The sequence below is a fragment of the Heptranchias perlo genome, chromosome 1, assembly GCF_035084215.1.
Source record: "Heptranchias perlo isolate sHepPer1 chromosome 1, sHepPer1.hap1, whole genome shotgun sequence".
In the NCBI taxonomy this organism is placed as follows: Eukaryota; Metazoa; Chordata; class Chondrichthyes; order Hexanchiformes; family Hexanchidae; genus Heptranchias; species Heptranchias perlo.
In genome coordinates, this window is record NC_090325.1 from 110,710,614 (window position 1) to 110,724,857 (window position 14,244).

The window sequence follows — 14,244 nt, forward strand, 5'->3', positions numbered from 1 at the left end:
CCTTATCAGCATAACCTTCTAAGACAGTCAGTTTTATGATCTAGGGACTAGATTGTGATTATGTAGACCAATTATTTAAACTGAATAGGTTGGGGAGGATCAGTGGTCACATTTACAAGTTATGTAAAGGCAGAACTAGGTTGGATGTTAAGAGGTTCTTTTTGCAGACAATAGTGGACCTGTGGAACAGGTTGCCAACTCGTGTGGTGAACGCCGATTCACTGTATTCCTTCAAGCTTGAGCTGGACCTGTTTCTAGCTGGGGTGGATATCACCTCATACAAGAGGTAGATTTCCTGTGACATAAAGCAAGGGCCAGTGTGATCTCCTGGACTAGTTTTGATCATCTAAGAGGATAGGAGAGGAATTTTCCAGTTCTCCCCTGCCTCTCCCAGGAAATTACATGGCTATGGGTGGGTGGGGAGTGTCTCTATTGTGATGAATGGGGCATCACAACTGTGTTGGACAGGCTGGATGGACCAGTAGGTCTTTTGTATGTAGATCCAAAAGTTTCTATAGGCATGTGAACAGTAAAAATAGTAAGACTGGGGTGGGGCAGATTAGGGAGCAAAGAGGAGATCCACTCATGGAGGCAGAGGGCATGGCCAATGCATTAAATGAGTACTTTGCTTCTGTCTTTACCAAGGAAGAAGATGCTGCCAGAGTCTCAGTAAAGGAAGATGTAGTTGAGATACTGGATGGGTTAAAAATTGATAATAAGGAGGTACTAGAAAGGCTGGCTGTACTTAAAGTAGATAAGTCACCTGACCCGGATGGGATGCATCTTAGGTTGCTGAGGTAAGTAAGGGTGGAAATTGCGGAGGTACTGGCCATAATCTTCCAAACATCCTTAGATACGGGGGTGGTGCTAGAGGTCTGGAGAATTGCAAATGTTACACCCTTGTTCAAAAAAGAATGTAAGGATAAACCCAGCAACTATAGGCCAGTCAGTTTAACCTCTGTTGGCGAAACTTTTAGAAACGATAATCCAGGACAGAATTGACCGTCACTTGGACAAGAATGGATTGATTAGGGAAAGCCAGCATGGATTTGTTAAAGGCAAATCATGTTTAACTGACTTGTTAGAGTTTTTTGATAAGGCAGCAGAGAGGGTTGATGAGGGCAATGCAGTTGATGTGGTGTATATGGACTTTCAAAAGGCGTTTGATAAAGTGCTGCATAATAGGCTTGTCATCAAGATTGAAGCCCATGGAATAAAGGGGGCAGTAGCAGCATGGATACACAATCGCCTAAGGGACAGGAAACAGAGAGTAGTGGTGAAGGGTTCTTTTTTGGACTGGAGGGAGGTGTACAGTGGTATTCCCCAGGGGTCAGTACTGGGACCACTGCTTTTCTTGATATATATTAATGACTTGGATTTGGGTGTACTTTTTTTTTATTCGTTCATGGGATGTGGGCGTCGCTGGCGAGGCCAGCATTTATTGCCCATCCCTAATTGCCCTTGAGAAGGTGGTGGTGAACCGCTGCAGTCCGTGTGGTAATGTACAGGGCACAATTTCCAAGTTTGCAGATGACACAAAGCTTGGAAGCGTAGTGAACAGTGAGGAGGATAGTGATAGACTTCAGGAGGATATAGACAGACTTCAGGAGGATATAGACAGGCTGGTGGCATGGGCAGACTCATGGCAGATGAAATTTAATACAGAAAAATGCGAAGTGATACATTTCGGTATAAAGAATGAGGAGAGGCAATATAAACTAGAGGGCACAATTCTAAAAGGGGTACAGGAACAGAGAGATCTGGGGGTATATGTACACAAATCATTGAAGGTGGTAGGGCAGGTTAAGAAAGCGGTTAAAAAAAACCATATGGTATCCTGGGCTTTATAAATAGAGGCATAGAGTACAAAAGCAAGGAAGTCATGATGAACCTTTATAAAACATTGGTTCAGCCACAACTGGAGTATTGTGTCCAGTTCTGGGCACCGCACTTTAGGAAAGATGTGAAGGCCTTAGAGAGGGTGCAGAAGAGATTTGATAGAATGATTCCAGGGATGAGGGACTTCAGGTATGTGGATAGACTGGAGAAGCTGGGTTGTTCTCCTTGGAACAGAGACGGTTGCGAGGAGATTTGATTGAGGTATTCAAAATCATGAAGGGCCTAGACAAAGTAGATAGAGAGAAACTGTTCCCACTGGTGGAAAGGTCAAGAACCAGAGGATATAGATTTAAGGTGATTGGCAAAAGAACCAAAGATGACATGAGGAAAAACTTTTTTACAAAGCAAGTGGTTAGGATCTGGAATGCACTGCCTGAGGGGGTGGTGGAGGCAGATTCAATCATGGCCTTCAAAAGGGAACTGGATAAGTACTCGAAAGGAAAAAAATTGCAGGGTTACGGGGATAGGGTGGGAGAGTGGGACGAGCTGGATTGCTCTTGCATAGACTCGATGGGCCGAATGACCTCCTTCCAGCTGTAACCTTTCTATGATTCTATGATACAGCACTAAGGAAACAGTCTGACCTTTCTTAAATGCCTGCTAATTTGCTCATTGAAGCCATTAACAGTCTCTTGTAGAAAACCTTTATCTCTTATAACCAAGATTAAATTTAAATGCTCCTGTAAAATTTTGAAACTCTTCCTCAAAATGTTTCCTATTTAGACACCGCTGCACATTCAAATATATCAACACAAATTTCTTCAACATCGTGAAATGTGTATTAAACTTTTCTGGCTAAATTACTGTTGTTATGAATGATGTTTGCAGAGTGTGTACTTGGGAATCTGTTGTTATGATCAATTTTAACGTAAAACAATTATGCCCTTTGAAGAAATGTCCTTATTTTGCTTTAGCTGCATTTGTACCGTATGATCGGTACTATTTTGGAACTGGTTCTTTATAGGTATCAAAGACTACATATTGTATAACTATTCATGTAATCTGTAATCATTCATGTACTTTAAAATGTCCTCATTCTCATATGCTCTGAAAGTAAAGAGACTGCTTATTTTAATGCAGAATTGAATTTGGTATGAGCATATGTATGTAAGGAATGAAATCGCTGACAAAAATCATAGTTTACTATAACAAAAAATGATTACGGTCACACCAGAACTGAAACAGTAAATACATTTAATGGCCGTATAGTTTCCCCTCCCTTATATGCAACTATTTACCATTTTATAATAGCTAATAAAACAACAGCTAATATTTAATGCAATATTAGTTTCTCAGTTTTTTAATTTCGTCAGTAATGTTTTGGTTTTCTCTAGTTAATTTCAAGTTCTCTCTCTCTCACTCTCACACACACACACACACACACACATACATACATACATACATACACACACACACACACACACACACACACACACACACACACCTATAACAGAGCTCCGATTTTTTTTTTACTTTCCACAGAATATAGCACTTCTTCAGACTCGTGTGTCCAAACACTCCCTTGGCTCAGACTAACAATGGATGGAAATTTTTGCCTAACTTGTCGCTTTCTTTTCGCTCCACCCCAAATACGATCTGAAGGATTTGTTGGCACTAGGAGAGAGAAAGAAAGTAATATCAGCTCGAAGGGCACAGTCTCTGTCTCTGTCCGAAGCTATCACATGGGGATAAATTTAACCTATGGGACAAATATGGCAGTAGCAGCAGGGTGCAGAGAAGTGAGCTGCTGGAAGTTTTGGGAAGGGGCAGCTGTCATTATGTCCTGGCCACGAGGTGCGATCAGTTTGGGGACACGGCTACCTGGAACGGCCTCACCAATGGAGTTCATCTAGTTTGAACTGGAGCAGGACCAGAGTCACACAGCCCACAAGTGGGATCTCACAGCCCCAAAGCTAATGGGGTCCAAAATGTCTTCACCAAGCTACCCAAACACATCCCCGAAATGACCTGCAACAAGAAACGAAACGTCAGGATCATCAAGGCATCAAGTTATTTCTAGTCATATGTGACAGAAGTAGCAGGACTATCTAACACACAAAAACATAATTTGTTTAAAAAGAAATCTTGTCTTTGGACTGGTCTATATTTACCAGAACTGTCTTTTTTTAAAAAAGAAAGAAAAATTAGCCCAAGAATCCTGCCTGAAAGTGCCACAGATGTACAATTTCAACTAAGGTAGCTAAAATCTGGAATTAAATAAAAACTAGTATCAGTAATGGTGGCCATGAAACTACCGGATTGTTATTAAAAACCCACCTGGTTCACTAATGTTCTTTAGGGAAGGAAACCTGCCGTCCTTACCCGGTCTGGCCCATATGTGACTCCAAACCCACAGCAATGTGGTTGATTCTTAATTGCCCTCTGGAATGGCCCAGCAAGCCATTCAGTTGTAGAATCTCGCTAAAAAAAAGTCATCATAAGAATAAAACCAGATGGACCACCAGGCATCGGACCACTAGGCACCGGACACGACAGAGGCAAACCAAGCCCCGTCGACCCTGCAAAGTGCTCCTCACTAACATCTGGGGACTTGTGCCAAAATTGGGAGAGCTGTCCCACAGACTAGTCAAGTAACAGCCTGACATAGCCATGCTCACAGAATCATACCTTTCAGCCAACGTCCCAGACTCCATCACCATCAATGGGTATGTCCTGTCCTGTCCCACGGGCAGGACAGACCGATCAGAGGTGGCAGTACTGTGATATACAGTCAGGAGGGAATGGCCCTGGGAGTCCTCAACATTGACTCCGGACCCCATGAAATCTCATGGCATCAGGTCAAACATGGGCAAGGAAACCTCCTGCTGATTACCATCTACCGTCATCCCTCAGCTGATCAGTCCTCCTCCATGTTGAGCAGCAATTGAATGAAGCACTGAGGGTAGCAAGGGCACAGAATGTACTCTGAATGGGGGACTTCAATGTCCATCACCAAGAGGCTTGGTAGCACCACTACCGACCGACCGTGCTCCAGAAGTAGCCGCGCCTCCAGCCAAACTGCTCCAGTACAGCTACAACACTGGCATCTACCCGACAATGTGGAAAATTGCCCAGGTATGTCCTATCCACAAAAAGCAGGACAAATCCAATCCAGCCAATTACTGCCCCATCAGTCTACTCTCAATCATCAGCAAAGTGATGGAAGGGGTCGTCGACAGTGCTATCAAGTGGATCACCTGCTCACTGATGCTCAGTTTGGGTTCCGCTAGGACCACTCGGCTCCAGACCTCATTACAGCCTTGGTCCAAACATGGACAAAAGAGCTGAATTCCAGAGGGTGAGGTAGGAGTGAGTGCCCTTGACATCAAGGCAGCATTTGACTGAGTGTGGCACCAAGGAGCCCTCGTAAAATTGAAGTCAATGGGAATCGGGGAAAACTCTCCAGTGGCTGGAGTCATACCTAGCACAAAGGAAGATGGCAGTGGTTGTTGGAGGCCAATCATCTCAGCCCCAGGACATTGCTGCAGGAGTTCCTCAGGGCAGTGTCCTTGGCCCAACCATCCTCAGCTGCTTCATCAATGACCTTCCCTCCATCATAAGGTCAGTAATAGGGATGTTTGCAGATGATTGCACAGTGTTCAGTTCCATTCGCAACCCCTCAGATAATGAAGCAGTCCGTGCCCGCATGCAGCAAGACCTGGACAACATTCAGGCTTGGGCTCATAAGTGGCAAGTAACATTCGCACCAAACAAGTGCCAGGCAATGACCACCTCCCCTTGACGTTCAACGGCATTACCATCGCGGAATTCCCCCACCATCAACATCCTGGGGGTCACCATTGACCAGAAACTTAACTGGTCCAGCCATATAAATACTGTGGCTACAAGAGCAGGTCAGAGGATGGGTATTCTGTGGCGAGTGACTCACCTCCTGCCTCCCCAAAGCCTTTCCACCATCTACAAGGCACAAGTCAGGAGTGTGATGGAATGCTGTCCACTTGCCTGGATGAGTGCAGCTCCAACAACACCCAAGAAGCTCGACAACATCCAGGACAAAGCAACCTGCTTGATTGGCACCCCATCCACCACCCTAAACATTCACTCCCTTCACCACCGGCGCACAGTGGCTGCAGTGTGTACCATCCACAGGATGCACTGCAGCAACTTGCCAAGGCTTCTTCGACTGCACCTCTCAAACCCGCGACCTCTACCAACTAGAAGGACAAGAGCAGCAGGCACATGGGAACAACACCACCTGCAGGATCCCCTCCAAGTCACACACCATCCCGACTTGGAAATATATCGCCGTTCCTTCATTGTTGCTGGGTCAAAATCCTGGAACTCCCTTCCTAACAGCACTGTGGGAGAACCTTCACCACACAGACTGCAGCGGTTCAAGAAGGTGGCTCATCACCACCTTCTCAAGGGCAATTAGGGATGGGCAATAAATGCCGGCCTCGCCAGCGACACCCACATCCCATGAAGGAATAATAAAAACAAAAGCTAGCTATTTCATTCTATTCAGAAATATAGGACCTGAGGGCTCAAATTTGAATTTTTTTCTTTTCCTCAACTCAACTTTTATAATAACAGTTGTGAACTGCAGGTAAATATCACTTGGCCAAACCTCCAGGAATAGGTCCAACCCTCCAGGAATATGTCCAACTAGAGTTGGCAACCCTATTAGTGCTAGATGTAGGGATGTCATTGTACTTTCTTGGTTTTGTAGCACACTTTATGACAACGCCACCCCTTTAAATGTTCCCATTCACACACAACAGCAGCAATCAGGATAGAGAGTATAAACAACTGATGTGACACTTCAATAAAAGAGACTAGTGTTATGAGAATGGAATTTCAGTTTATCATATAATCTAGCAATTTGATGTGTTTCAAGCTGAAGTCCATGTAGAGAAACAGCAGCTTTTACATGTTTCATTTTGTATTTCATTTTCTGAATGTGAAAAAAAATTGACTTTTCTTAGCAACAAATGATGTATGGGAACTATATGATTAGTTTAAGGTATGTCTCCACGTTTATTGGAAAACAAATCTCACTCTTATTTTTGAGTACACGTCTTCCTCAATACATCACACTGCTTTACTTCGGGTAAAACATTTTTAAACGGCTCCCATATTTAAGTGTATTTTCCAAGGTTGAACTGCCTTAAAATATCCCAAAATTACGCTATGCCCTGTATATTTTTTTTAAAACTTTTTTGGCTTTAAAATAGTCACCACAAGCTTTTTGAGCAGTTAAAGGAATTAAATAGAACATTTTCCACTTTAATCAGATTTACTATTCAGTGGAGAGTCTCCTATTGATCAGTTCAATGAATGAATAAGCACTACCAATGACAATGATTCAGCTGCATTCAGTAAAGCATTTTATACCTTGTCTGCTATTTTGTGGAGGATCTGAATACTTCCAAATAACACAGCTGATTATTGTGTATAGCAGTAACACTGGTATTGTTTTTTAAATAGGCTTCATGTACAATGCTTTCGTTGATATGCTGTTTTTCCTTGGCCCAGCAGAATACAGTTATATTAAAAATTGCATTTATTCACAATGTGTTCAATGTTTGAATATTTTAAATGCATAATTATTGTTCAGTTTAACCCTTTGAGTCCAGGTATCACAGCTGTATTTAAAACTTTCTTTAAATTTTTAGACATACTTAAACATGTGCTTTATTAATATTTTATATAGTAAGTATTGCAATTCAACTTTATTTTTATAGACCCTGAGTTAAATTGGTTCTGGATTCTGCACCCTTGCTGTGCTCCCTGGGTTAATTCATCTCCTGTCCTGTACATTTCCTTCATTATAGCCATAAAGTTGAGCCTGAATTTACTGATCGGTGTTACTTTAACATTAGTGTTAATCCATTTAAAATAAATGGGTTACTGTTGGTAGAATAACACCAAAGGAAAAATCTGTGCTTTAGTGTTTTATTGCTGTCTTTGAACTTCTGTTTACTTGTTGCTGATATCCTATTGTGAAACATTTCAATTGCTTCTTCATTATTTCTTTTCATTTTTTTTTCTCGACTCCATCGCTCTTTTGCTTTCCTGGCATCTTTTTGTTGGCAGCGTATTGTCAGGGCCGAGTTGGTAAATTACCCACACGATGAGAATCTATCACAGGGTTCTGCGCACTGCCGGAGTAAAGTGTGTGCCATACAGTAATTCAGGTACTGCAGCAGAAACTTGAACCCATATGTTTTTTTGAATAAAGGATAAAAAAAGTAGCTCTCTCTGCTAGTAAATACCAGATTTTTCATTTGTGCGGAGTTGTTTTAAATATTAAATACATTTAAAGTAATGTTGATTTTATATATATATTCTCCCATCCTATATAGCAACTCTTGCATTCTTTAATACCCTTTAATGACATTTTTCAAAAACTTTAACATGTGGTTGCCATAAGGACATAAGAAATAGGAGCAGGAGTATGCCATAAGGCCCCTCGAGCCTATTCCGCTATTCAATAAGATCATGGCTGATCTTCGACCTCAACTCCACTTTCCCGCTCAATCCCCACATCCCTTGATTCCCTTAGACTCCAAAAATCTATTGATCTCAGTCTTGAATATACTCAACGATTGAGCATCCACAGCCCTCTGGGGTAGAGAATTCCAAAGATTCAAAACCCTCTGAGTGTAGAAATTTCTCCTCATCTCAGTCCTAAATGGCTGACCCCTTATCCTGAGACTATGCTCCCTAGTTCTAGACTCTCCAGTCAGGGTAAACAGCCTCTTAGCATCTACCCTATCAAGCCCTCTCAGAATCTTATATGTTTTAATGAGATCACCTCTCATTCTTCTAAACTCCAGAGAGTATAGGTCCAGCCTACTCAATCTCTCTTCATAGGACAACCCTCTCATCACAGGAATCAATCTGGTGAACCTTCGTTGCACTGCCTCTAAGGCAGGTATATTCTTCCTGTGTACAGTACTCCAAGTGTGGTCTCACCAAAGCCCTGTACAATTGAAGCAAGACTTCCTTACTCTTGTACTCCAACCTCCTTGCAATAAAGGCCAACATACCATTTGCCTTTCTAATTGCTTGGTAGTAGTTTCCCTCCAGTCATTTGTTTATTGAAACTTAACTCATGCATAGGATGAGACAGTTTATTAAGGTTTTTATATCTATTTTTATAGATATATTAAGCTAATTCTACTTTATTGCCTCACTGTGTTCAGCAAGACAGTGATGCATTATCTACTTTATTTGTAATTGAAAGTTTTACTGGTCTCTAACAAACCTATTTCGACTAGTATTTTATGCTGAATTTGCTAAATGATCCATAATATATCTGCTTTTTCTTTTATGACAGTGCGTAGTGAAGGCAGATATTGTGAATTACAGCCAGGAGCCTGTGGTGAGAACTGTGAACCCTCCTCGAAGTTCAATGTGTGCAGTTCAGTGATCCCGTCACATCCCCATATTAGTACATTTGGCAATCCTGCTTCGTTCACACAGGCCCATTCTTTCTCAGGAACTTCGTTTTGACAGCAACCATCTCTGCAACACAGTAAGGGCTTCACAGACTGACTGCACTACCGTATGCTGAGAAACACAAGGCAGTACTGTCGACTGCAGAGATCCAAGAGGTTGGACCACACTTTTAAGTATGATTTTCAGAATCGAGTTACGAAAGGATATTTACCACTTTGTTTAAAGTGACTGTGTAACTGCATTGGATAAGCTACTTCACAACCATCAAAAATCTGATTTATTCAACAGTGCATTTAAATGTATTTCAGCATTTACAGAAATCTGTGTATTTTAAATGAAAGTTCACTTAAAATAACAAAAGGTAAAGTTTTATAGATCTGGAAAAACAAGCAACTTTTTATTGTAACTGTTGATTTTTTTTTTACAAGGAACTGTGCGCTCTGTAGCAGATTGTTGTGAAGATCTAAATCCTACTAAAAAGTACAAGAATTTTTTTAAAAAGTCAAGCACGTGAAAATTCATTTAGCCCATTAAAGCGTATCTCTCTCGTATCTTTATTCCTACTACAGCAGCCAGCTGCGTGTTGAATGCCCTGAATGTTTGTTTTTGTCTCTATTACCCTGCCTGGCTTATTATTTCATACATTTATCACTCTTTGGGTAAGACTTTATATCTGATTAAATTTACTTTGCAACAATTTAAATTTATGCTCTCATCTGAAGTAATATTCTGGGCCTGCCTTATCTGTACCATTTAATATTTTATATACCTTAGTGAGGTTCTCCTGTTACTACTTTGCTTCCAGAGTTCTGTTTTTTTAAGTTTTTCCTTATCGCTCTTCCCCTTTTACCCTGGGTCATGTTGCTGTTTTCTGCATCCTTCGCAGTGCCTGTGTGTGTATGTATGTATGTGTGTATCTTTTTATATATATATATACACACACACGTTTTGTGGCACCGTGACCAGAATTGACTACAATATTCTACGTATGGTCTGAGACCAGTGTATTGCAAAGCCATAGGATAATCCCTATAGACCTGTACTTTACTGCCTCCTAAGCCTCCTTCATATTAGTGTGGAAGTTGCCACCTACACACTCTAAACATTTAAATTTCAACAGCTGAGAGAGAAGCCACATGCACATGTGTACAAGGTACGTTTATCAACCACGTTTATTTGGCCAATAGACCTGCACTCTACTGTTCTGGCAATATGTTTTAGCATTATATTAGCTTTTTTTTAAATTGCGCATTATCTAATCATTGAAAGTGATGAGTGTACTATCATTTCAAAGTCCTTTCTAAGTGCATTTTTTATGGCAAATTTTGCCTTGCTGCAATGCGGAAGTTTCACCTATAAATCTGGAAATGGGCCTAACTCAATTCCAGAGAGAAATGGTGTGAGCCCCTGCAGGAAGTAGTCTCTCCCTGCTTGGATTTGACATCTCATGGACTACAACTTTGATCCCCAGGCCATTTCTTAAGCCTCCTTCGTGTTAGTGTGGAAGTTGTCACCGACACACTCTAATCATTTAAATTTCAGCAGGCTGAGAGAGGGGCCCCATGCTCATGTGTACATGGTACGTTTATCAACCACGTTTATTTGGCCAGTGTGCACTACTTTATATTCGTCTGTGTTAAATTTAATTTCTCCTTTCTTTGGCCAGTTGCATACTGAACTAAATCCTTCTCCAAATCTTCACCTGCATCCTCTATCTCTATTGATCTCCCTATGTTAAGTTAATGGCCCAGAATTTGCTGCAGGGCAACAATCGGCACCTGCTGTTAGTTAGATTTGTTCTTGCCTGTTTAAGCTCCAATATATTTTGCTGCGCAAGTTGCTGAAAGTGCGAGATGGAAACTGTGCGCGCCCTCTACAGAATTCAATGTCAAATCAGATACAGAAAGAGAAATTAAGAGGGGAAAAGAAAGAATGATTAGAGAGAGAAAAGTGATAGAAAGGAAAAGTAATTTTTAAAAAAATTAATCCTGCTCCTGAGGCCCAACGGGACTGAAGCAAAAAATATTTTCAGTCTTCAGAATTGATTACCATAGTATACTAAAGGTTTGGGGTCTTCAGAAGGTCTGAGAGACTCTCGCCAGCTTTCGGCTGACTTGAGTTCTGCTGAGGCACCTTTCAAGACCATAAAGGGTGGAAGATCCCTGGGAAGTCTGGGAAACCTCCAGCCACCCTCCCTCCCCCACACACCCCACACACCCCACACACCCCTGATCCAACATGCCTTCTTGAGTGGTGGATGGAAAATAGACCATGGCCCCACCCCCCACTGGAATTTAAAAGGCCAGGGCAAATGGGTTACAATCCCGTTGTAACCGGGTTCTGCCCCAAATTCCAGCACCGCTGTATGACCCTTTTCAGCTCCAGGAATTTCAGGGCCACGGTCTCATGAGTAATCTTTTTTATTTGGTATCTCTCAACAAAAACTTTGTCAAAAAATTTCAGAAAGTTCAAATAAACAATAATGTAGGGAGCTCCACTATCCACTTTATATGTGATGATGTGGAGATGCTGGTGATGGACTGGGGTTGACAATTGTAAACAATTTTACAACACCAAGTTATAGTCCAGCAATTTTATTTGAAATTCACAAGCTTTCGGAGGCTTCCTCCTTCCTCAGGTGAATGTTGTGGATTTTCATTCACCTGAGGAAGGAGGAAGCCTCCGAAAGCTTGTGAATTTCAAATAAAATTGTTGGACTATAACTTGGTGTTGTAAAATTGTTTACACTTTATATGTAACATTTTCAAACAAATCAAGGAGATTTGTCAGGCAGAATCTTCCTCTTCTAACTACAGGTTGGCTGTTTCTTCAGTTATTGCTGTAGGTGCCCGGCCAGCAAATCCGTTAGAATAGTTTTCGTTATTTTACGTTATTATTAATGTTAAACAAACGGCCTGTAGTTGCCTGGGTCAATACATTTTCTAGATTTTGGTTTCCTTTCCAACCTCCCCTTTTTACTTTTATTGGTAATGTAACTGTGATCTTTGACTTATGTCAGTGTATGTTGATCTTGTTCGCATTAGTCTTTGGTACCCCTGCAGTTATGACTCCTTACACGTATCTCTGTACTTACCAGTTATCGACTTGAGTGCAATGCAGTAACAAACACTAAATACACTTAACGAGGTCTTTGTTTTACATACTTTCAGACATAAATATATATATGGATACTAAATATTTTTACTCTTTGATTTCATGTGTATTTTATTTTAACTGTTTACATTTCAGCACAAACTTGAGTGCATTCCATTTGATGTCTGAATGGGCGCAGCAAAGAAAAGACTTTTGACATTTACATTCTGTTCTAATTTGTATCCTTGCATTCTGTGAAAACAGTCAAATATATGTGCATCATTGGTCGCAATTTGAACCATTTCCAATGGTGGTTCAGCAAAACACCAGCACCATACGCATATGGAAGCCTTGCAATGTTAACTGCATGTTTTATAAATACTGTGTATATTTTATAGTTTCATAACAGTAATGAATAATGCACATGGAAATTCCATCAACTTTAAAATAATTCTCATCAATATTCCAACCAGGGTAGTAGATAAGTTCAGCTCACTAAGGTACATTAAATAAAACATAAAATAAATTGTCTAAAATCCTCTTCACAGTTCCTATTATATTATAAACTACTCACATTGATGTACCAACGGTAGCTAATTAGATGCACAATATTTGCAATATGAATTAAGGCTCAATTGTTTAAAAACATTTTTGATATTTTAAAATTATTTTTGGCGTGTATTGCATAAGGATATTTAGAGTTATGTTGCAATTTTATTACAGGCTTTCCATGCCGATCCCTTTGCTCAGTGCACTATACTTTATAAGGGATGTAGAATATGAGCAACTTAAAGTATTGCTGGGCTGAATGTTGTAACTGGAATATAATTGTTCTTGAACATTGTAAATTTTATTTAGGATTTATTTGTACTGTGAATATATTGGGGAAAAAATTGTTTTACTGCTCTGTTAATATGTATATCTGCTTATAAAAATAGAATCAATGGGATTTACAAAAGTTGGTCTTGTTTGATTCATTGAATACGCATGAACACGAATTACGATAACTAGTCGAATGTTTATTGAAGATATTTTAATTGCATAGTTCTGTTTCATTTTTCATTGGCACTTTTGAATATTCATGTACAAGTAATGATGTGTATTTGATTAATTAAAATCAGGTCAATCTAGCAATTTAATGAAAAGTTCCTCAAACAAATGTACGAAGCAAAATTATACTTATTTTTATATTTCTGCGGATCTGTAATTTACCCAATATATTGAATTTGATTTTACTGCTTGCCATAGCAGAATTTGAACTTTCAACCGCTGACTTGCGAGTCCAGTACCATAACATCAACCTATGTGCATTGAGCTATGAAGATATGCTACATGCCTTCTTTGGAATCGCTGGAGAGTTGTAGGTTTAGAGGGGATCTGTTTCAGGTATTATTAAGGGCATCAAAACATGCAAATAGATAGATTGTTCGAAGTGATGGGGTCGGATGGAACTGGGGTCGCACATTTAAACTGGGAAAGCAGGGAGTGAGTTTGGATGTTCGAAACTTTTACTTTTCTTGGTGATTAATTGACCTATGGAGGATACCGCAGATAGCAGCGAGTACTGACTCTTTGCAGTCCTTCAAGAAGGCATTGGAGGCGTTTTTGAAAAACTATATGATCACCGCAGAAGGAAGGTAAGATGGATTATTCCGGGAAATGACAACAGGGTTTGGAACATTCTGGGGTTGTCTGATTGCCTTTTAGGGGTCAGAATTTAATTTCTGACAGGTTACCTAACTTGGTTACAGGTCTCTGTGCTTTTACCTCTCCCAGGAGGTTGGGGTGAGGTGGGGGGAGGGAGCGGAAAGGTATCAGACAGTTTTC

The 14,244-nt window shown here is 40.6% G+C and overlaps 1 protein-coding gene across 2 annotated transcripts in view; it reads left to right on the forward strand.

The window, feature by feature from the left end:
- rab28 (RAB28, member RAS oncogene family) overlaps positions 1–11,906 on the forward strand; it is a 151,434-nt gene extending 139,528 nt beyond the window's left edge. The window contains exons 7-8 of one of the 2 annotated variants that reach the window (XM_067989597.1): positions 7,957–8,057; positions 9,203–9,288. In XM_067989597.1, the coding sequence (XP_067845698.1) occupies positions 7,957–8,052 (96 nt within the window). In that variant the 3' untranslated portion in view covers positions 8,053–8,057; positions 9,203–9,288. Of the gene's footprint in view, positions 1–7,956; positions 8,058–9,202 lie in introns of both variants that reach the window. The other variant, XM_067989605.1, reaches the window with a different exon arrangement.
- Positions 11,907–14,244: the final 2,338 nt, after the last annotated feature.